Raw genomic sequence first — 23,967 nt, 5'->3', positions numbered from 1 at the left:
CCCCTAGAGATAATGGCTGGCAAGGGATCCTCCGCAACTCCAAGACTTAGGCTTTCCCCTAACTCTTCACTCCCCACCCCTTACATTGAACATAGGAAGCCTCCTCCGGCCCCAGTCTGAGGGCCTAATGGAGCCGTTGAGGACCTTGGCCAGGGCTAAGCAGGCCAGTGCTCACCAGCACCGGTGCCATCCCGCGCGCGCCTGCTCTCCAGTGGGATTCTGCCCTTAAGGCTCCGCCAGGGTCGGGGCGGGGCCGGTTGGAAGGCCCCGCCCCCAGCCCGCCCCCGGCCCGGGGTGCGAATCCGGTGCCGGCAAGCGGCTGGCGATGCTGGAGGTTCGCTAGCCGAAGCGGCTGCATCTGGCGCCGCGTCTGCCCCGCGTGCTCGGAGCGGATTCTGCCCGCCGTCCCTGGAGCCCTCGGCGCCCCGCTGAGCCCGCGATCACTTCCTCCCTGTGACCAACCGGCGCTGCAGGTGCGGGGCGGGCCGGGCTGGGGGCGCTTCCCGAAAGCACGTTGGGGGGCCTTGGGGGTTTGTTTCCCTGGCTTGAGGTTCCGGATGCCGAGTGCGCGGAGGCGCAGCGAGGGCTCGAGGTCCTGGCGGGGTCAGAGCGCGCGGGCTTTGCAGATCTGGGGGACGGAGTGCGGGGTCGGGCTAAAGTTCCCCATTACCTCAGACGGCTTGGGGGTCCCAGGGGGAAGCCTCTGCGGCTTGGAGTTATGAAAAGATTAACCTTCGAAGATTCGTGGTCCCCTGTGAGGGTAGGGGCCGAGAGCTGAGACGTCCCTCCGCGTTCCCAGAGCCGCCTCCAGCCCCTCCCAACTGTCCCCGGGCCCCTTCCCTCCTGCTTAGCAGTCACTAATTTCCATGACAACGGAGAGTTCTTTATGGGCGACAACCCGGAGGGGGCTGGGCGGGGCTGCCGCGGGGTGGGGGAGGAGGCTCCAAGCCCCTGGGGACCAGCAGCCCCCAGCCAAAATTCAGCTTCTGAGCCTTCACCTGGGGACCAGCCGGGGGTCCAATGCACGGACCCGCGTGCACGGTGGGGGTGGGGGCGCACATGCTCCTGCTGGGAGGTGCGGGGCTTAGTGCTCACACGTGTGCTTTCCGCATGTGTGTTGCTGTGCCAGCGGGGGCGAGCCAGCAGCACTTGGGAAGGGGGTCAGGGTGGCACCACGGTGGGGAGCAGGGCCCATGGCTGGAGGTGGCAGGGATAGTGACAGCATAAGCTGCCTTCCCCAGCTTGTACTGTCTGGCAGAGACCCTGGGCTCTTGAGTCCCAGCCCCCTCCCCGCATAGCTCTGCCAAATTGCTTTTGTCTGCACCTCCCAGGCAGAGCCTGCTCCACTAGGTTTCTTCCTAAGGATCAGGGCCTTCTGTCCCACACTAAAAGCTTAGAGTCTGCAGTAGTCCAGTCCCTGTGCTGTACTCCCCTTATCCCCAACCTCAGGCTTTGAGCCCCCAGGACTACCTTCAGAGACCTGGTGTTCTCCCCCAGCCTCAGAGTTGATTATTGGCAGCTTCAGCGACTTCTGAGCCTCAGTTTCCTCAACTGAGAAATTGGTGTCTCCACTCCCCTCAGAATCAGGTTGGTTTCCAGGGTGGGGCAAGGGTTTCCCTTTTCTAATACAGCATTTGGTGTGGACCTCCCAGGTGCCCTCCTAGGTTGGCTGTTCACATAGCTCTGATGACCCTATTCTCCAGCCCCACGCCCTAGCCACTACTCACAGGCAGGCAAGCAGTACTCTGCCCTGGGAGAAGGCCAGATTCCATGGTTTCTATTCGGGGAAACTGAGGCATGGAGAGGAGAAGGGCTGTGCAGTTGTTATCCTGTTTTTGGGTTGCTTGTGATGCCGTTTCTGGCATTCATGGCAGGATCTGCTGTTGGGGGGGGTGGAGAGAGGGGATTAAGCAGAGCTGTAAGAGGGGCTCTGGGGACTGAAAGCCTGGAGAGGATAGCAGGTGGGGGAAGGGGTTGGTTGGGAGGGTCTAGGTACAGCTGGGCCAACTGAGAAGAGGGACTATAAAGGGAAGCAGCCAGGCATCCGAGCCTCATTTCCATCCCCCCATGCATCTGCCTTCAACATGTTGGACTTGCCATACCTAAGCTGCTGTGATGGCAGAGAGAGGGGCTGGGAACTGTCCTGACTGGGGGGGGGCGGGCGCTGTAGCAGCTGGGCTCTTCCCCACCAAGATGCTCTAAGGAGCTGGCCTCCTTTTGGCTGTGCTTCCTACGTTGAGTTCAGTGTATATGTGGGGGATACTGGAGGGTGCAGTCTCAAAGGTCCAGGTACCATGGATAGCTCCTGGCCCAGGGATTTAGAGGCCTTAGGGCTCTGCTGGGCACTCTTCAGCCCCCTTCAGAACTCCCGTCCACCTACCCTTTCCTGCCCTTTGTGCCTGTGTCCCTTTTATTTTGTCATTTCCTTGCTCCTTTTCCATCACAAGTTCTTTGTCTCTCTGTGTCTCTGCCCCATTCTCTTTTTTTCTAAATTCTCTCAGTCTCCCCACATCCCCTTTCTTGATGGGGACCTGGGTCACAGAACCTTGAAGAAGAAGCCAGGCTAAAGTCTCAGGAAATTCTTGAAGAAGGGACCTAACCAACACATCTCCCCTCCCCCTCCCCTTGTTTTAAAACTTCCATCACCATAGCAACCCTTTACTCTAGTGCCTTCCTCTGCATTTCCCCTCCTCCACCCACTGGGAAGCAGAGCCTCCAGTGGATTCTCCTTTAGGGGTTCAGAGATTGGGACCCCAAGTGCTTTGGAGGAGACAATTGGCCTTTGACTCTGCCTGCATGTTGAAAGCTAAACTTTCAGGATGTAGCACTGGACTGCATGCCCACCCCCAAGCCTGGAAAGACCTCCCCCCGATACTCCCTCATTAGATGGGCAAAATTCAGCTGTAGGAATTTCTACCATGATTTAGCTGGAGTCTGAGGCTCAGTCAAAGCAGCCCCTTGACTGGTCCCCTGAAGCAACTGGATGGTGGTCTAGAACCTCGGCCCTGCCTCCTGACAGACTTCGAGTGAAGTCTTCAGCTCCCCTGGTCCTGTGGGTGACATCAGCTGTGAGTTAGGTAGGGCTTGGGCTTCGGCATGTTCATCGCAGCAGGAAACCCAGCCCCAGTCCTTGAGAGAATAGAGCAGCAGAGAGGAGGGGGTGCCTGCTGGCTGGTGTTCACAGCTGCCACTAAATTGGGAGGCATTGCCTACAGTTGTTGAGAGGCTGCTGGACGCCTCTTGGGCCCCTCTTGGCCTCCCTAGATTTATTGCAAGCTCTGGAGCCCCATGTTAGGGGACCAAGGGAACAAGAAACTCCTGTTTATGGCTATGACAGGTAAGGCCTGGACCATGCTGATCCCAGTGAAGGAGGGGACAGGACCCCAATGTGGGGCTTCTAGACCTCTTGGCCTCTGTGCTGCTTGGGCTTTCCCTGGGCCAGACTTGTCTAAAGATGCAGTAAAGTCCCTGGGGTACCCTTTTTCACCAGGGCACTGACAGAGGATCCCTCAGGATTGCCAGAGGCTCAATTCCCTGAGCCCAGTGGTCAAGCCCCCGGAGCAGGCAGTAACTGGGGAGTGCTTGGCTCTCAGGGAACCTGAGAGCCAGATGGAGGGCAATGGCAGCACCAGGGTCTGCATTCCCCCCAAGCTCCCTTTGGGCAGCTGACGGTGCACACTGTTCAGTTCCTCTGCAGAGAGTGGAGGGAGCTATGTCTCCAGGAAATGGCTGTTGTGGGGCTCCTGTGCCCTTCCATGGCCTAACATGTACCTGAGGAAGGCTCAGGTCCTGTGTTGCTGAGAGAACTCCCCATTGTTGGGTGTCGGGTCTGGGCCACGGGGATAAGAAATACAAACCCCTTCTGCCTGGCCTCCTACCTTTCTGAGAGCTGTCCCTTGGCTGTTCCTCCCAGGTTTCCTTTGTTGCAGGCAGATGCCCAGGGCTTGGTGAACACACCCGAAGCCTCCCAGGGAGCAACAGTGGATAGCAGATGATGGAGTGGGTGTGGGAGAAGGGAACCAAGTGCTAATTGAAATTCTACTCTCTTTGCCCTGGGGCCAAGTCTGGGGCCCCACGCCAGTGTAGTTAGACTGGTGAGGAGGAGGAGGAGTGACTGGCTGAAATCTAGGCAGCCATAGTAGGGGTCAGGGGAGACAGATCTGTTCCCATCTCAGTCTTGAGGTTGCAGTACATGGCTCTAGGTTGACATTACAGGTGGAGACCCAGCTTTCTGTGGTAGAGACAGATCCGCATGACGAGCCCTGGGCCCAGTAGGCATGCCCAGTAGGCATGAATGCATATGCAGAGCTTAAAGCTGGGGCCAGGATCAGGGACAGGCATGCACAAAACCTCCCACCCACGCCCCGCTGGCAGAGCTGGGAGCCGTTGGAGTGGGGTGGGGGGTGGGGCATGGAGGTTGTGGAAATTATCTGAGAAAAGGGCCATTTTGAGTCTGGCCTTTGAGGATGAGGATTGTTTTGGACAGTGTGTTGCACAAACCACCTTATAATGTCAGAAATCACAATGAAAGAAGAGATTCAATTCTGCTCTCAGCACCTCGCTCATGTGGCAGCTACTCCACAGGAAAGCCAAGGTGGGCAGAGTGCTTGCCAGTGCCCACACTTCCTACCATTGAGTGGACACAGTTGAGCTGGCGAGTCACCTGTTGTTGGACATTTAGGTACTGTTGCTGAATTTTTTTAATGTTATAAATAACTCGGCCGTGACAAAAAGGAATCTGACGGGAGGCTTTTGGGGGAAGGGCACTCTTGCCAGAGGGAATGGTATAAGCAAAGCAACCAAGCTGGGGCACAGGTCCCTCCCAGCCCTCATGGGAGACTGCAGGCTAAGGTACTACCCTCCTGCCCAGTACATGGCCTTCAGATTCCAGCCTGGGAGGGGAATCGCTGCCTATTAGAGTTGATGAGAGGACTGTTGCAGGCCCCCTCCTGCAGATGTTATGGGGTGAAGATGTGTGGCCAGCATTGGTAACTGGCAATGCCTCTGCTTTCAGCTATGAGGATGGGATTCTGGCCACATGCTTCTTCCCAGTGGAGGAGATGCAGGGTTGTGGCCATGGTGGCAGACATGCAGTCAGTGACGATCTTCAAAGCCTCTCATTTGCCTCTGCTTAAACCCTAGCTGGAATAACGCTGATGAAATGTGTTTGTATTTCCTGAGCCCAAGCAACCCAGATGAAGGAATGATAGAATTTGTTCCCTAATGCTGAAGGGAAATCTGAGGTAGAATTTCCAGGACTGTGACTCCTGGGAATCACAGCCTGGTTGGCTGGCTTCTGCCTGGGAGGAAACAAGTAGCAGCCAGGGTTGGCCATGGGGCTTGTTTGGGTCCTGGTCTTTGACTTTGGCTGGCAGAGTTCATCTTGCCAACCTGCCTCCTCCCTTCTCCACTACCCTGAGACTGTGAGTGCCTTCAGATGGGGGAGCATCTAGGTACCCCCAGGCCCTAGCTTAGGCCCTGCACATAGCAAGTGCTAATTGGCATGGAGGGAAAACATGTACAGTCAGCAGAGGCAGAGAAATTTCAGTGCAGACTCAGTGCAGAGTTTGCTATAGCCCCAGTGTCACACTGACCAGGCATTATGGAGGTACACCCTGAGGTCAGATCTGTGAAGTCTAGTCACTAATCCCCAACCCCCACCTTTGAACATGGGCTAATGAGTGCCTTTTCCTTTGGACACTGGCACTAGCCCACCCAGTACTACAGATGAGGATTGGGCTGTAATTGGCAGGATTGCAGACCTGTGGGACACTGTGCCCCAGGTGGAAAGAGTGCATAGAGCTCACTGAGCCAGCTGTATCTGTTCTGTTTGGGGGACTTGCACCTGGACCTGACAACCCAGGTCCCCTGTGGGCCCCAGTGGGCGTGAATGCATATGCAGAGCTGAAAGCTGGGGCCAGGATCAGGCTTGTCTTGTTCTTTCTGACCGGTATACCTGCATGCCTCCTGGCAAATCCTTCCTTCTGATTCCTAACGCTGCCTCCAAAGCTTTACCTTCCCTCTCCACCCAGATTGTCCCTCTGAGGAATCACCCAAGCACTGTGCCTGAGTGCAATATTTACTAAACCCATCAAACTCATTACAATAAAATAGTAGATATTTGAACAGAAAATAAACAAAAGATGTCTGCCTTTTTGACACACAATTTTTTTGCCCAGAAGAGAAAACTCTTATTTCCTTCAATATTCTTTCAGAAAAGAGTTTGTGAATGTGCATCAATATGTAAACTTTAAAAATTCTACCCAAGCCAGGCATGGTGGGTCATGCCTGTAATCCCAGCCCTTTGGGAAGCTGAGGCAGGAGGATCACTTGAGCCCAGGAGTTCGAGAACAGCCTGGGAAACATAATAAAATCGTGTATCTATAAAAAAATTTGAAAAATTAGCCAGGTGTGATGGTGTGCACCTGTGGTTCGGTCCTAGCTACTCAGGATGCTGAGGTGGAAGGATCCCTTGAGCCCAGGAGGTTGAGGCTGCAGTGAGCTGTGATCGTGCCACTGCATTCCAGCCTGGGTGACAGAACAGCTGGGCATAGTGTGGGTGCTTATAATCCCAGCTGCGGTGGGAAGATCGTTTGAATTCAGAAGTTCTGGGCTGTAGCGCACTATGCCAGTTGGGTGTCTACACCCAGTTTGGCATTAGTATGGTGACTTCCCGGGACCTGGAGATCATCGGGTTGCCTAAGCAGGGGTGAAACTACCCAGGTCAGAAACAAAGCAGGTCAAAACTCCTGTGCTGATCAGTAGTGTGCTTGTGCCCACGAATAGCCACTGCACTCCAGCCTGGGCAACACAGCAATAACTGTCTCTAAAAAAAGCAAGCAAGCAAGAAAGAAAAGAAATAGGTCTTCCAGAATCCCCCCATGTGTCCTAATTCAATCATAACCCCTCCTTTTCTCTTATAAGGGACTATTATCTGACTCTGCTTATTTCCTAGCTTTTCTTTATAGCTCTACTGCTGTGTTTGTGTCCCCAGTATGGGTTTGTTCTGCCTATTTGAACTCTCTATCAATAGACTCATACTATATGTATTCTTTTGTGTTTTTTTTGCACTTAACACTGTGTAAGAGTCACCATGTGGTTGGGTATAGCTGAAGCTTTTTCTTTCCATTGCTGTATACTATTCCATTGTGTGACTCTACCACAATATATCCTGTCGGTGGTGGTATCTGGTCTGTTTTCAATTTTTGGCGATTATGTATATGGCCACTATGAGCATTCTTGTATGACTGTCCTGATGCACGAATGTGTGTACTTCTGTAGGCACGTATTAGGAGTGTAATTACTGCTTTACAGGGTATGTTTGTTTGACTTTAGTGGTTTTACCAAACTGCTTTACAAAGGGGAGGTTGCCCTCTCCTAGCAGTGCTCACGTTCTTCATACCTTCATTAACACTTGTTAGCTCTAGACCTTCAGAGATGACTAGCAGGTGGGTGGGTGATTATAGCTCCCTTAATCTGTGAAATAGCTGAAATTTAAATAAGCTGTTTGATAAGTCTTTTTTTAAAATGTATAGAATGCAAAACTATTCCCTTACATATCAGTTTATTTTTCCTATGTGGGCTATTGTAGTTCAGGCAGCCAAGCTGAGTAGCTGAATGTATGGCCAGAAAAGCAGGGGTAGGATCTGAGTTTGCCTGTTTTCTAGCCCTTCCGGGTATGGTCTCTGCTCCTGGTTTGGCCTTAGCCAGGTTGGGGTCTCCCAAAGGCAGCCCCTATGTTGTGGGGAGGTGGAGAGTAGTATAGTTAAGCCAGATCCCCTTGTGCCTGCAGGTTAGAGCCCGGCAATGCCGTTTGGGTGTGTGACTCTGGGCGACAAGAAGAACTATAACCAGCCGTCAGAAGTGACTGACAGATATGATTTGGGACAGGTCATCAAGACGTGAGTGCTGGGCTGGGCCTGTCAGGCAGGGCTGGGTGGGCTGGTGGGCAAGGGCTAGGGAAGTGGGAGTGGAGTGCAGCTGACGCTAAGGCCAGGGCTGAGTGGGTGCCTGTCGGCTGCAGTGAGGAGTTCTGTGAAATCTTCCGGGCCAAGGACAAGACAACAGGCAAGCTGCACACCTGTAAGAAGTTCCAGAAGCGGGACGGCCGCAAGGTGCGGAAAGCTGCCAAGAACGAGATAGGCATCCTCAAGATGTGAGTTTGAGGCCTGGGGTTGGGGTGGTGTGGGAAGCAAGAGGGAAGGGCTTAGAGGGCAAGTGGCCTCAGGTAGTCCCAGCTTCTGGCCAGTTAGTCTGCAGTGGCCACTGTGGTGACAAGAGTCTCTCCCAGGGGTTCATCCAGCTCTAACTACTGGCTCCCCTCCCTGTCGCCAGGGTGAAGCATCCCAACATCCTGCAACTGGTGGATGTGTTTGTGACCCGCAAGGAGTATTTCATCTTCCTGGAGCTGTGAGTGTGGGTCTGGGGTACCAGGATTCCTCAGTGCCCAGGGCCTTTACCTGTCCCACCCCCTGCAGCTAAGGAGACCCCCTTTTCTGGACCCTTGGGGTCCCAGGTCCCTGTGCCTTGCTCAGCCAGCTGCCTGGCATAGACAGCTCACCCAAGTGCTCCTGCCCCACCCCCAATTCCGCCCACGCCAGGCTCAGGGGCTGGTGTCCCTCAGGGCCACGGGGAGGGAGGTGTTTGACTGGATCCTGGACCAGGGCTACTACTCTGAGCGAGACACGAGCAACGTGGTACGGCAGGTCCTGGAGGCCGTGGCCTACTTGCACTCACTCAAGATCGTGCACAGGAACCTCAAGGTGAGGCCAGAGCCATAGTCAAAGGGCCAGTTGGCAGCTGGGCTGGGGTGGGGTGGGCAGCACCTTGGGGCCTTGGTCTAGCCTCCGAGGCCCTCATGGTGTCTTCTGCTCTGGTGCTCACATGTTATTCTCACACCACAGCTGGAGAACCTTGTTTACTATAACCGGCTGAAAAACTCGAAGATTGTCATCAGTGACTTCCATCTGGCTAAGCTAGAAAATGGCCTCATCAAGGAGCCCTGTGGGACCCCCGAGTATCTGGGCAAGCAGGGGGTGGGGCAGGGGCAGGGGCAGGAGGAGAATGGGGGGCAGGCTTCAGGGAGCTGCTCTGAGCAGGGGGAAAATGTGCTTATCTCAAGAAGTGGTTGTGGATGGTACTGGACCTGGCTAGGCCTGATACTGACCAGCAGATGGGTGCTGTGTTTGTAGCCCCGGAGGTGGTAGGCCGGCAGCGGTATGGACGCCCTGTGGACTGCTGGGCCATTGGAGTCATCATGTACATCCTGTGAGTGGACACATGGACAAGCAGACTTGCAGTCAGATGGGGTGGGAGTGTGTGTCTGTGGCCTTTCTGTGTGACCCTTCCCCCATGCAGGCTTTCAGGCAACCCACCTTTTTATGAAGAGGTGGAAGAAGATGACTATGAGAACCATGATAAGAATCTCTTCCGCAAGATCCTGGCTGGTGACTATGAGTTTGACTCTCCATATTGGGATGATATTTCGCAGGCAGGTGAGGAGGTGACTGCCCAGCACTTGGTAAGAGTGCACAGCAGTGGGTAGGGTTCCTGCTCTCGGTTTCCTCTGTGGGATTCTGCTTCTGTCCCCCAGCCCATTCATCACCTCTAGACATTGAGATGGAGTGCCCATGCCTAGCCCCTCTTTGGTTTTGTTCACAGCCAAAGACCTGGTCACAAGGCTGATGGAGGTGGAGCAAGACCAGCGAATCACTGCAGAAGAGGCCATCTCCCATGAGTGGTGAGCAGGGCCTAAGGGAGGGTGGGAGAGGCCAGAGTCCCCCTTACACCTAGCAGCCCCATTTTTGAGGCCTGAGGGGATACAGGCACCTAGAGCTCAGGCCCACCCAGAGATTCTACCTGGTAGTCCCTGGATGCCACATGAAAGAGGTGGGCAGAGTCTCCACAAGGCTCATCCCCTCAGATCCAGACACACTTGCACCCTTTCCAGGATTTCTGGCAATGCTGCTTCTGATAAGAACATCAAGGATGGTGTCTGTGCCCAGATTGAAAAGAACTTTGCCAGGGCCAAGTGGAAGGTAAGGCTTGGATAGCTCTCTTCTTGGCTCTATCCCAAGTATTCCTTCTGGCATTCAGCTTGTTGCCTGCATCACACCCCTGCAGCCACACACAAGCTTTACTCAGGCCATCAGGTGTGGGTGTAGCCACTGTCATTATCTTAAGTAGGAGTGCTGAGCAGCTGGGTATTTGGCCCTGGGGTGGTTGGAGACAGCCAGGGGTACTATGGAAGGGGTTTGGTTTGGTCACTGCCATGCAATGGATCCAGCAAGCCTTACCCTTAGCCTTTCTCCACTGTGCTCCTTTCAGAAGGCTGTCCGAGTGACCACCCTCATGAAACGGCTCCGAGCGCCAGAGCAGTCCAGCATGGCTGCAGCACAGTCAGCCTCAGCAGCAGACACTGCCACCCCTGGGGCTACAGGTGGGGCCACAGCTGCAGCTGTGAGTGGAGCTACCTCAGCCCCTGAGGGTGATGCTGCTCGTGCTGCAAAGAGTGATAATGTGGCCCCCGCAGACCGTAGTGCCACCCCAGCCACAGATGGAAGTGCCACTGATGGCAGTGTCACCCCAGCCACCGATGGAAGCATCACCCCAGCCACTGATGGGAGTGTCACCCCAGCCACTGACAGGAGCACTACTCCAGCCATTGATGGGAGAGCCACACCAGCCACAGAAGAGAGCACTGTGCCCACCACCCAAAGCAGTGCCACACTGGCCACCAAGGCAGCTGCCACCCCTGAGCCGGCTATGGCCCAGCCGGACAGCACAGCCCCAGAGGGCGCCACAGGCCAGGCTCCACCCTCCAGTAAAGGGGAAGAGGCTGCTGGTTATGCCCAGGAGTCTCAAAGGGAGGAGACCAGCTGAGTAGGCAGCCTGGTGAGGGGGGGCGGGGGATGGGCAGAAGGGTGGAAGAGTGAATGAGGGGCTTCTTGTACATAGAGTCACTGGCATGATGCCCTCGCTCCCCCATGCCCCCGCATCCCAGTGGGGCATACCTAGGGGTCACGGGAGAGCAGTCTCGTCTCCTGTGTGTATGTGTGTGAGTGGTGGGCAGGCCAGAGGCAGGGCCGGCCCCAGCCCCTGCATGGATTCCTTGTGGCTTTTCTGTCTTCTGCTAGCTTCACCAGTTTCTGTTCCTTGTGGGATGCTGCTCTAGGGATACTCAGGAGGCTCCTGCTCTCCTTCCCCTTCCCTTCTTGCCTCACCATTCCCCCAGGCAGGCCCTGCAGGTCCCACACTCTCCCAGGCCCTAAATTTGGGTGGCCTTGCCCTGAGAGCTGGTCCTCCAGCGAGGCCCTGTCAGCGGTCTTAGGCTCCTGCACATGAAGGTGTGTGCCTGTGGTGTGTGGGTTGCTCTAGGAGCGGATACAGGCTGGTATAGAGGATGCAGAAAGGTAGGGGAGTATGTTTAAGTCCAGACTGGGCACATGGCTGGGGGCACTGCTTACTAGCTGTGGGGGTCCTCAGAAGTGGAAGAGAATGAGTAGGAGGGCAGAAGCTTCCATCTTTGTCCCTCCTAAGACCCTTGTGTTATTTCCTGCTCTCCTGAGTCCTGCAGTGGGCTGCCTTGTATGCTGAATATCATAAGCCTCTAAGGGAAAGGAGGAACAATTAGGATGTGGCAATGAGACCTGGGAGGGCAGAGTACAAGCCCAGCACCCAGTGTCCCAGACTAACTGGGTCCTTACCCTGGTCAAACAGGGAGGGCTGATATCCCCTTGCTCTTCTTAGATGCCCACCCTCTACAATCTCAGCCCACAAGTCCTCGCCACACTAGGGGGCTTGTTGCATGGCAGTACCCCATAATCTGATTTTGGGGTTTGCCCTTTATAGGGGCAGATTTTCTGCTCTTACTTCAACAATGAAATGAAGAGGAACTCCCTCTATTTCTACAGCTCACTTCTATCAGAGGCCCAGGTGCCTCAGAGCCACATTGAGTTGCTTTTGCTGGGATGAGGAAGTAGAGTTAAACTCCCTAGTTTCCTGAGGGAGAATCCTGACAGATGCCCTTTGTCAGACCCTATCACAGCCTGGACAGGCAACCACATTGGTCCTCGCCCTTGCTCGGCACTCCGTGGTGGTCCTGCCCTTCTCCCTGCATGCCTATGGGTCTGCTCTGGTGTGTGAAGGTCGGTGGGTTAACTGTGTGCCTGCTGAACCTGGCAAATAAACATCATCCTGCAAAGCCTCTGGCCACCCTCTCGCCTTTGCTTCCTCTGTCCTACTGGAGGAGCCCCTGGAAGGCAGTGGGAAGGGGAGAGGCTGGGAGCAGGTTCACAAGTAGTGGCTGGTGTTCAGTGCCCTGTGGATTTCTTGGGCTGAGAGTGAAGATCATCTTCACCACAGTATTCCTCAATGGTGGTGGTGGGAGGGTCCTCTGGAATTTAGAAATCCATGTGGGTACTGGGTGTTGGGCTGCATTTGGACCAAGGAATACCTCCTGGGCTGAGACCTCAAAGTAAGGGCTGCTGTTTTGACTCCTGTTGACTAAGGAGCCTTACTCTTGATTTAGGCATAGAGCTGGAATCTACCCAGGGTCAGCACCACAAGGACAGATCCTGCTCATAGCCAGAGATAGCTTCCCTGAGCAGGGGAGAGGGTGTAAGGTGAGCAATGCACAAAGGTTCCATGCTGCTCTGTGTTGATTCCTTCTTCCTGTGAGCACCTGTGCTTTCCACATAGGCCCCAAATGAAATCTCACTCTGGGTCTATTTCAGCTGGAGCAGATCAGCTTTAGATTATGCGGCTCTGCATAAGGTTTCTTCTGGGTGAAGGGAGTAACACTGCCACAAATACTAAGCCTAAAAACCCAAAAGTTGACTTACTCCAGCCCAGGTGGTCCTGGGTGAACTCATCAGGGATGCTGCTCTCTGAGATGACCTCAGAGATAACCTCCTCAAAGATAACTTCTCTGATGTGGGAATAATAAAAAGGGTTTGGTCGGGTGCAGTGGCTCACATCTGTAATCCCAGCAGTTTGGGAGGCCAAGGCAGGTGGATCACCTGAGGTCGGGAGTTCGAGACCAGCCTGACCAACATGGAGAAACCTGTTTCTACTAAAATACAAAATTCGCTAGGCATCATGGCATATGCCTGTAATCCCAGCTACTCGGGAGGCTGAGGCAGGAGACCCGCTTGAACCCGGGAAGCAGAGGTTGCGGTGAGCCGAGATCGCACCATTGCACTCCAGCCTGGTGCACTCCAGCGAAACTGTCTCAAAATAACTAAATAAATAAATAATTAAAAATAATAAAAATAAATAAAAAGGGGTTGTTAGTATTTAGTCTTTGAAGCAACTGGGCCTCCAAAATTCCAACTCTACTACAGTCCCAAGCATAACTGATCCTTCTTGGAGCTAAGAGCTAAAGTCAGGATACTGGCCCGAGTGTCTCCAAACTCAAAGATAGTCATGTCTTACTTGGATGAAGCCAAGGTTGGCTTGGGGTGACCTGAGGGACTGGGACCTATGTGTCCGTCTTTTCAGAATTGCCCGAAACTGAGGACTGGAAGGGTAGAGTATTTTGGTCTGTGGGAACTATAGACCACAGCGCACGGTCCAGCACTGTCCAAAGCTCAAAAGACTCGTCGGGACCATCGTTCTGTTCCCTTGCGGCTGCCGTTTTCTTTCCCTTGGCCCAGACTGCCTCGCGCCAGCTCTGGTTTGGGACCACAACACGCTGCCTTTCCCTGGAAAAGGATCCAGTTGGCAGCCTCGCTGCTTTCTGCCTTGATATAACGCTGCGCTCTCAAGTGGTAGGTCGAGTCCGTCCTCCCAGATGACGCCATAGAGCCGGCGCTCCGCCCAGGATTCTCTACTGCCTCTGGGGCCGCTAAGCGTCGTCCTTGGTCCCGCCCTCCAAGGGCTTGTCCAATCCAGACAAAGTATTCAGGCTCCGCTCAGAGTTTTGTGTCACTTCCGGCCCACTCAAGGAAGTCGTGCAGCGGAGCCAAATTTGAAGCGAGTGGAGGCGCGGCGGCGCGTCCACGAAGCCGAACCTGTAGCAGTTTCCTTGGTTACCTGGGCCCCCTTGAGTCCAGCCATCATGCCTATCCGTGCTCTGTGCACTATCTGCTCCGACTTCTTTGACCACTCCCGCGATGTGGCTGCCATCCACTGCGGCCACACTTTCCACCTGCAGTGGTGAGTGACTGCGGCGTCTGGGCCCGATGCTTGCCCGGGTACCGCTTCAGGACGGTGAACTGTCGGGCCTCCAGGCAGTCCTTCCCCGGAATCCAGACAAGTGTCAAGAACCTTCCTAAACAAGGCCCCACGGCAGCTTCCCAACCTGAGCAGAAGTGGGTCAGGACAGGCTTTCTGGCAGTGGTGATAGCTGAGCCAAGCCTGAAGGGGACAGAGATGGCTAAGTGAAGATAGTTGCTTCCTTGATCACCTATGCAATCAGATGTGATTTCAAAACCGTTCGCCCGGGCAAGGGTGAGCTTTCACCACATCAACAAGCCCCTTTATTTCTTCCAGATAGAAACCTGGTAGGCTTCTGGCCACCCAAGAGGATTTGCTGTGGCTTACTTGAGGGTTTGAAATTATTCTACCCAGAGTCATCTCACTGGCCAGACCCCAATATATTCGCCACGTCAGCATACCCGTTTAACAGGGGGAAGCAAGGAGATGCTCCCCTATTCAGGGGTCCTGCTGACTGTGTAGGGCTATTCTCTTGAGTCCCCTAGCTGATGTGGATAGGCTGGTTTGGAGCTCCTAGCAAAAGAGATAAAGGCAGAGTTACACCTGGGAATGGTGGGTGATAATAATCACAGGGGGATTGTGGGGCAAAAGGCCCTAGGAAGCAGAGAGGCAGGCATGACCCTGATGGCTGCTGGCTTACTTGCAAAGCCTTGTTGCTGACAGCCTGAACCCCATGCTGAGGGAGCCACTGCTGTTTGGTTAGAATAGAAATTAAGCTCGCCTCTAAGAGTACTGTACTTTATTTTCTGTTTGCCTACTCTGTTTTCTTCTATCCTTTTACTTTATTTTATTATTATTATTTTTTTTTTGAGATGGAGTCTTGCTCCCGTCACGCAGGCTGGAGTGCAGTGGTGCAATCTCGGCTCACTGCAACTTCCACCTCCCAGGTTCAAGCAATTCTCCTGCCTCAGCCTCCTGAGTAGCCGGGAATACAGGTGTGCACCACCACACCCAGCTAATTTTTGTATTTTTAGTAGAGACAGGGTTTCTCCATGTTGGCTAAGCTGGTCTTGAACTCAGGTGATCCACCTTCCTCAGCCTCCCAAAATGCTAAGATTACAGGCATGAGTCCCTATGCCTGGCCTATCTTTTTACTTTAAAACTTTTCTGTGTGCTTGCATTTTACATGTTTCCCTTGAAAACAGCATTTATCTCCTTTTTTTATATTTTAAATATTACTTTAATCTAACCCAAAGATCTTTATTTTATTTTATTTTGAGTTAGAGTCTCACTCTGTTATCCAGGCTGCAGTGCAGTGGTGCCATCTCGGCTCACTGTAGCCTTGACCTCCTGGGATGAGGTAATTTTCCCATCTTAGCCTCCCAATTAGCTGGGACTATGGGCACATACCACCATGCTCGACTAATTTTTTATTTTTATTTTTTAGTAGAGATGGGGTCTTGGTATGTTGGCAAGGCTGGTCTTGAACCCTTGGACTCAAGCAACCCACCCACCTTGGGCTCCAAAAGTGCTAGAGTTACTGGCGTGAGCCACTGTGCCCAGCCTCAGAAAACAGCATTTAGTTGGACTTTTAAAAAATTCAGTCTGATAATCTTTGTATTTAAGTGGACCATTTAGTCTACTTAAATTGTTGCAATTACTGATGAAATGAAGAGTCAGTCTATTGTGTTTATTCTATTTTGTCTTGCCTATTATATCTTATTCTCTCCTTTCTTGCCTTGGTGTGAATTGGTTAAATATTCTGTATCTCTCCATTTTTCCTTTGGTTACTTTGGAAGTTATGTACCCCATTTCTATTTTTTTTCCCCAAGCCTCCCTCCTCCCCCATTTCCATTTTTTAGTGGTTATCCTAGAAATTAAGGTATATAGCCTTAACTTACCAATTTCAAGGTTCATCAACACCTTTCTCATTTTCCCAGGCAACTCAAAGAGCTTAGACTATTAACACTGTCTTCCCACTTCTACATTATTGTTGAACATTTTAATTGTGTACATACGTGGTGTTTTGTTTTTGTTGTTATTGTTGTCGTTTTTGAGACAGAGTCCTACTCTCTTGCCCAAGCTGGTCTGCAGTGGTGCAATCTCTGCTCACTGCAGCCTCGACCTCCTGGACTCAAGCTATCCTCCTGCCTCAGCTTCACAAGTAGTTGGGACTACAGGTGTGTGTCACTATACCCAGCTAATTTTTTTTTTTTTTTTTTTTTTTTTTGTAGAAGCAGGGTTTCATCATGCTGCCCAGGCTGGTTTGGAACTCCTGTACTCAAGCAATCCACCCTCCTTGGCCTGCCAAAGTGCTGGGATTTATAGGGATAAGCCACCACACCTGGCCAATTGTGTGTTTTTAAATAAAGTTTTTGTTTGGAATAGTTTTTTTTCTTTTGAAACAGGATCGTGCTCTGTTATCCAGGCTGGAGTTTACAATTTTTTCTTCTTGCAGGATTGAATTTTTTGTTAACGTATACTGTCCTTTTTCTCTTGTAACTTTAACTCAAAGTCTATCTTGTCTAATTTAAAGTCCATTTTATCTGCTATTAGTATAGCCATTTCAGCTCTCTTTTGGTGACTGCATGGTATACGTTTTTTTCATCTGATTTATTTTATTTTATTATTGTTTTTAGAGACAGGGTCTTGCTATGTTGGCTAGGCTGGTCTAGAACTCCTGGCCTAAAGCAACCATCCTGCCTCAGCCTTTCGAAGTGCTGGGAATACAGGTGTGAGCCACCACACCCAGCCCTTATCTAGTCTAGTTTTAGTTTATCAGTTGCTCCTTTAAGCATACTTTGGAACACTATCCTCCCACTCTTGTTGCCTTTAGAGTTTTCTCTGATTTTGGCTTTCTGCAGTTTTAGTATAGTATATCCAATATGAATTTCTTTTTACCTTTTTTTTCTTTTTTTTTTTTTGAGACAGAGTCTTGTTCTGTTGCTCAGGCTGGAGTGCAGAGGCATAATCTCAACTCACTGCAATCTCTGCTTCCCGGGTTCAAGCGATTCTCCTACCTCAGCCTCCCGAGTAGCTGGGACTATAGACATGTGCCATCACGCCTGGCTAAGTTTTGTACTTTTAGCAGAGACAGGGTTTCACCATGTTGGCCAGGCTGGTCTCGAACTCCTGACCTCATAGGATCTGCCTACCTTGGCCTCCCAAAGTGCTGGGATTACAGGCACAAGCCACTGTGCCTGGCTTAATTTCTTTTCACTAATTCTGCTTGGGATTCATTAAATTTCTTTTAACGTGTGGAGCAATTTCTTTAATCAGTTCTGGAAAATTGTCAGCCATTATCTCTTCATATATTGCCTCTATATCATTTGCTTTTTTATCCTGTATTATTATTTATTTTTGAGGTGGAGTCTTGCTTTGTCACCCAGCCTGGAGTGCAGTGGCATGATCTTGGCTCACTGCACCCTCTGCATCCTGGGCTCAAGCAGTTCTCCTGCCTCAGCCTCCCGAGTAGCTGGGACTACAGGTATGTACCACTACGTCCAGCTAATTTTTTTTTTTTTTTTTTGAGACGGACTCTTGCTCTCATGGCTAGGCTGGAGTACAATGGCGCGATCTTGGCTCACTGCAACCTCCTCCTCTCGGGTTCAACTGATTCTTCTGCCTCAGCCTCCCAAGTAGCTGGGATTACTGGTGCCCACCACCACGCCTGGCTAATTTTTATATTTTTTTAGTAGAGACAGGGTTTCACCGTATTGATCAGGCTGGTCTCGAACTCCTGACCTCAGGTTATCCACCTGCCTCGGCCTTCCAAAGTGCTGGAATTTACAGGTATAAGCCACCACACCTGGCGTACTTTTTTTTGTCCTGTATTAGTTTCTCGTTTCTGCTATACAAAATTACCTCTAACTTAGTGGCATAAAATAATACAAATTTATTATGTTACAGTTCTTTAGCATAATGTGGTGGCTCACACCTGTAATCCTAGCACTTTGGGAGGCCAAGGTGTATGGATCACTTGAGGTCAGGAGTTTTAAGACCAGCCTGGCCAACATGGTGAAACTCCATCTTTATTAAAAATACAAATATTAGGTCTTACGGTGTTGAAATCAAGGTGTCAGTAAGACTGTGCCTTCCTTGGTTCATGGCCCCTTTCTCCATCTTAAAAAAGTCAGTAGTGGGCCAGGAGAATTTGCTTGAACCCGGAAGGTGGAGGTTGCAGTGAGCTGAGATCATGCCATCACACTTCAGCCTGGGTGACAAGAGTGAAACTCCGTCTGAAAAAAAAAAAAAAGCCAGTAGTGTTCCACCTCCAAATCTCTCTACAAGCCTCTGACACATCTGTTTCACTCTTACAAGGATCCTTGTGATAATCTCCACATTTCAGGATCCTTAATCACAGCTAAAAAATTCCTCTTGCCAGTGGGTGCGGTGGCTCATGCCTGTAATCTCGGCACTTTGGAGGCTGAGGTGGGCGGATCACGAGATCAAGAGATTGAGACCATCCTGACCAACATGGTGAAACGCTGTCTCTACTAAAAAAAAAAAAAAAGATACAAAAATTAGCGGGGTGTGGTGGTGCGGGCCTGTAGCCCACTTACTCAGGAGGCTGAGGCAGAAGAATCACTTGAACCAGGAGGCGGAGATTGCAGTGAGCCGAGATTGTGCCACTGCACTCCTGCCTGGTGTCAGAGCGAGACTGTCTTAAAAAAAAAAAAAAAACCTCTTTCATCTAAAGGAATTCACAGCCATTGGAGATTAGGACATGGATATTTTGGTGATGAGGGCATTATTCTACTTCCTATTTTCTTTCTGAAACTCCCAATTATATGTATACTAGACCTTCTCAGAGTATCTTCTATGTCTCTTATCTCTTTTTAAATTTTTTTTTTTTTTACTTTTTTATTTTAAAAGAGATGAGTTTTGCCATGTTGGCCAGGCTGGTCTTGAACTCCTGACCTCAGGTGATCCACCCACCTTGGCCTCCCAAAGTGCTGAGATTACAGGCATGAGCCACTGTGCCCAGCCTATTATCTCTTTTATGTATTTTTTCTGTCTCCCCAACCAGAATGTAATCTCTTCTATATTTTCCCATCTTTTTAATTCTTAGTGTTTCCTCTGATCTATCTTTAAATTAATTCTTCAATTGTGTTTAAATGGCTCTTACACAGATTCATTAATTTCTTTTCTAATTGAATTTTTTTTTTTTGAGATGGAATCTCGCTCTATTCCCCAGGCCCACACTACCACACCCAACTAATTTTTGTATTTTTAGTAAAGATGGAGTTTCACCATGTTTGCCAGGCTGATCTTGAACTCCTGACCTCAAGTGATCTACACACCTTGGTCTCCCAAAGTGCTGGGATTACAAATGTGAGCCACCACACCTGGCTCCTATTGACTTTTTAAAAGAATTATTTATTTATTTATTTATTTTTAAAGATGGAGTTTCACCATGTTGGCCAGGCTGGTCTCAAACTCCTGAGACCAGCCCACCTTGGCCTTCCAAAGTGCTGGGATTACAGGCGTGAGCCACCACATCCAGCTCTGTTGACTTCTTAATTTTAGCCAGTTTTGGAATTTCTGTTTGGTTCTTTTAAAATTTTGCTATATCACATTTTAGTTTCTAATTCTCTATTGATATTTTCAAACTTGATTTTTATTTCTTTAGCATAATGTGGTTGGTCTGTGCCTGGCAATTCTAATACCTAAAGTCTTTGTGGGCATTTCTTCTGGTTTGTTTTCATAGTGCTTTTTTTTTCTTTTGAGATGGAGTTTCACTCTTGTTACCCAGGCTGGAGTGTGCTCACTGCAACCTCCGCCTCCTGGGTTCAGGCTATTCTCCTGCCTCAGCCTCCTGAGTAGCTGGGATTACAGGCACGCACCACAATGCCCAGCTAATTTTTTGTATTTTTAGTAGAGATGGGGTTTTACCATGTTGACTAGGATGGTCTCAATCTCTTGACCTCATGATCCACCCGCCTCGGCCTCCCAAAGTGCTGGGATTACAGGCGTGAGCCACCACGCCTGGCCTCATAGTGCTTTTTTTTCTTGTGTACTTTTTTTATTGAGATGGAGTTTTACTCTTGTTGCTCAGGTTGGTGTGCAGTGGTGTAATCTTGGCTCACCACAACCTCTGCCTCCTGAGTTCAAGTGATTCTCCTGCCTCAGCCTCCCAAGTAGCTGGGATTACAGGCATGTGCCACCACGCCTGGCTAATTTTTGTGTTTTTAGTAGACACAGGGTTTCTCCATGTTGGTCAGGCTGTTCTCAAACTCCCGACCTCAGGTGATCCACCTGCCTAGGCCTCCCAAAGTGCTGGGATCACAGGCGTGAGCCACCATGCCTGGCCTCTTGTATGCTTATTTACTTAAAAAGATGATTTTATTTTGTCCAGGCATGTTGGCTCACACTTTAATCCCAGCACTTTGGGAGGTGGCTGGATTGCTTGAGCCCAGAAGTTTAAGACCAGCCTGGGCAACATAGTGACACTCCATCTCTACAAAAAAGTAAAAAAATAAAAATTGCCTGGGCGTGGTGGCCTGTGCCTATAGTCCCAACTACTCTCGAGGTTGAGGCAGGAGGATCACTTGAGCCTGGGAGGTGGAGGCTGCAGTGACTCATGATTGTGCTGCTGTACTTCATTCTGGATGACAGAGTGAGACCCCATCTCAAAAAAAAAATTTTTTTTTAATTGATTATAATGTAGTTCAAAAAAGTACACATTTTCTAAGTATATAACTTGCAGAATTTTTACAAACTGAACATACCTATGCAGCCAGAATTCAGATCAAGAAACAGGGTGTGGCTGGGTGTGTTGGTTCACGCCTGTAATCCAGGCACTTTGGGAGGCTGAGGTAGGCAGATTGCTCGAGCCCAGAAGTTCAAGATCAGCCTGGGCAACATGACGAAACCCAAGGCAACATAATGAAATCTCTGCTAAAAACACAAAAAATTAGTGGGGCATGGTGGGATGTGCCTATGGTCCCAGCCACCGGGGAGGCTGAGGTGATATCACCTGAGCCTGGGAGGTAGAGGCTGCAGTGAGCCGTGATTGCTTCACTGCATTGCAGCCTGGGTGACAGGAGTGAGACCCTGTCTCAAAAGTCTTAAAAAAAAAAAAAAAAAAGAAAGAAAAAAAGCAGGAAAAAGCAGGCTCTTATCAGCTCTAGAAATCTCCTCATATGTTCTTCCAGCCCCTGCCAACCTCCCTCCACCTCCCCATATTAAGATAGTTACTTTCTTGACTTTGAGAGCATAGATGAATTTTGCCTACTTTTTTTTTTTTTTTTGAGATGGAGTCTCACTCTGTTGCCCAGGCTGGAATGCAGTGGTGTGATCTCGGCTCACTGCAACCTCTGCCTCCTGGGTTCAAGCAATTCTCCTGCCTCAGCCTCCTGAGTAGCTAGGCTTACAGGCACACACCATCACTCCCTGCTAATTTTTGTATTTTTAGTAGAGATGGGGTTTCACCATGTTGGTCAGGCTGGTCTTGAATTCCTGACCTCGTGATCTGCCCACCTGGGCCTCAGAAAGTGCTGGGATTACAGGCATGAGCCACCGAGTCCGACCTGCCTACTTTTAAACTCTATGTAAATAGAATCATACAGAATATAACTTTATGTGTCTGGCTTATCTTCCTCAATGTTATGTTTTTGCAATTCATAATATTGTTCTTAATTGTAGACTTATTTATTCTTGCTGTATAGTATTCCATTGCACCTGGTTACCCTTGATTATATGTTATACATGGTATTTGAAAATTTATAGGAATTTTAGCTGGGTGTGGTAGCGCATGCCTGTGGTCCCAGCTACTTGAGAGGCTGAGGTGGGAGGATCACTTGAGGAGGCGGAGGTTGCAGTTAGCTGAGATAACGACACTGCACTGTGGCCTGGATGACAGATTGAGACCCCATCTTAAAAAAAAAAAAAAAGAAAGAAAATTTATTTACATAGGAATATTTGAGGCCAGGATGATGGTATCATTTTCCAGATAGGACTTAGTTTCTACCTGTTCCCTAGGAGTAGGGGAGTCTAGTAGTAGGAGACTAATTAAATTTTAGGGCTTGAGCTTTGCCACTTGCATAGATGATGCAAAGCTAAGCTGTGTTTTGCTTTTACCACTACTTACTTTTTTTTTTAAATAAAATTTTTTTTTTTTTTGCCTGGGCACAGTGGCTCATGCCTGTACTTCAGCACTTTGGGAGGCCAAGGTAGGATGAGCACTTAAGCTCAGTTGTTGAGATCAGCCTGGGCAACATAGTGACACCCTGTCTATTCTGTAAAACAAACAAACAAAAATTTATTAAAAATGTTTGGCCGTGTGCAGTGGCTCACACCTGTAATTCCAGCACTTTGGGAGGCCGAGGTGGGTGGATCACCTGAGGTTGGGAGTTCAAGATCAGCCTGACCAACATGGAGAAACCAGTCTCTAGTAAAAAATACAAAATTTTACTCCAGCTCTCTCCTGAAAGGAAAAAAAAAATAAAAAATTAGCTGGGTGTGGTAGCGGATGCCTCTAATCCAGCTATTCAGTAGTGAGTAATCCCAGATGAGACAGGAGAATCGCTTGAACCCAGGAGGCGGAGGTTTTGGTGAGCCAAGATCCCATCATTGGACTCCAGCCTGGGCAACAAGAGTGAAACTCCCTAAAAAAAAAACAAACAAAAAAACACTTTTTGGCTAGGTGCAGTGGCTCACACCTGTAATCCCAGCACTTTGGGAGGCTGAGGCTGGCAGATCACAAGGTCAAGAGATCGAGACCATCCTGGTCAACATGGTGAAACCACATCTCTACTAAAAATACAAAAATTAGCTTGGCATGATGGCATGTGCCTAGGGTCCCAGCTGCTTGGGAGGCTGAGACAGGAGAATTGCTTGAACCCAGGAGGTGGAGGTTGCAGTGAGCTGAGTTTGTGCCACTATACTCCAGCCTGGCAACAGAGCGAGGCTTCGTCTCAAAAAAAAAAAAATTATGACTGGGTGTGGTGGCTTATGCCTCTAATCGCAGCATTTTGGGAGGCTGAGGCAGGTGGATCACTTGAGGTCAGGAGTTCAAGGCCAGCCTGGCCAATTTGATGAACCCAGTCTCTACTGAAAACAAAAATTAGCTGGGCATGGTGGCACATGCCTTTAATCCCAGCTACTTGAGAGGGTGAGGTAGGAGAATTGCTTGAACCAGGGAGACGGAGGTTATAGTGAGCCAAGATTGCACCACTGTACTCCAGCCTGTGTGACAGAGCAAGACTTCATCTCAGAGAAAAGAAATGTTATGAGTACATAGTAGGTATACATATTTATGGGGTTTATGAGATATTTCGATGCAGGTGTACAATGTGTAATAATCACATCAAGGTAAATGGAGTAACCATCACCTCAAACATTTATCATTTTTTGTGTTACAGACATTCCAATTCTTTTTTTTTCTTTTTGAGATGGAGTCTCACTCTGTCACCCAGTCTGGAGTGCAGAGGCATGATCTTAGCTCATTGCAACTGCCACCTCCCTCAGGTTCAAGCAGTTCTCCTGCCTCAGCCTCCTGAGTAGCTGGGGTTACAGGCGTGCACCACCACGCCCGGCTAATGTTTGCATTTCTAGTAGAGATGGGGTTTCACCATGTTGGTCAGGCTGGTCTCGAACTCCTGAGCTTGTGATCTGCCTGCCTTGGCCCCTGCTGGGATTATAGGCATGAGTCACCACACCTGGCCTATATGTTTTTAGTTACTTTAAAATGTACTATAGATTATTGTTGACTGTAGTCACCCAGTTGTGCTATCAAATACTAGATTTTATTCATTATATCTAATTATATTTTTGTAGCCTTACTTACTTTTATTTCTAGTTGAACCT

At 50.1% G+C, this 23,967-nt stretch overlaps 2 protein-coding genes across 7 annotated transcripts in view; both read left to right on the top strand.

The window, feature by feature from the left end:
* The first annotated feature begins 324 nt into the window (after positions 1–324).
* CAMKV (CaM kinase like vesicle associated) lies at positions 325–12,202 on the top strand. Of its 4 annotated transcripts, XM_035275549.3 has the most exons (13): positions 325–473; positions 1,450–1,587; positions 7,793–7,901; positions 8,024–8,155; positions 8,335–8,409; positions 8,624–8,762; positions 8,904–9,024; positions 9,192–9,267; positions 9,358–9,494; positions 9,661–9,739; positions 9,950–10,037; positions 10,327–10,438; positions 10,532–12,202. In XM_035275549.3, exons 3-13 carry the CDS (start codon positions 7,807–7,809, stop codon positions 10,879–10,881), a joined length of 1,404 nt encoding a protein of 467 aa, XP_035131440.1. In that variant the 5' UTR covers positions 325–473; positions 1,450–1,587; positions 7,793–7,806; the 3' UTR covers positions 10,882–12,202. The 4 variants fall into 4 exon arrangements, with proteins under 4 accessions (XP_035131440.1, XP_002758409.1, XP_008979907.1 ...); XM_002758363.6 differs by lacking the exon at positions 1,450–1,587; XM_008981659.5 differs by having other exon boundaries at positions 10,327–12,202.
* A 1,746-nt stretch (positions 12,203–13,948) lies between these two features.
* Positions 13,949–23,967, top strand: part of TRAIP (TRAF interacting protein) — a 41,423-nt gene continuing 31,404 nt past the window's right edge. For all 3 annotated transcript variants that reach the window (XR_013527305.1, XM_078350949.1, XM_002758360.5), the window contains exon 1: positions 13,949–14,157. Coding sequence is in view for 2 of the 3 variants with exons in the window: in XM_078350949.1 (XP_078207075.1) it covers positions 14,060–14,157 (98 nt within the window). In the remaining variant the exon portion in view is untranslated. The remainder of the gene's footprint in view (positions 14,158–23,967) is intronic.

This window comes from Callithrix jacchus, chromosome 15 (assembly GCF_049354715.1).
Source record: "Callithrix jacchus isolate 240 chromosome 15, calJac240_pri, whole genome shotgun sequence".
Classification (NCBI taxonomy): domain Eukaryota; kingdom Metazoa; phylum Chordata; class Mammalia; order Primates; family Cebidae; genus Callithrix; species Callithrix jacchus.
Note: the sequence above shows the minus strand (reverse complement) of the source record. Positions and strands in the feature narration are given on the sequence as shown.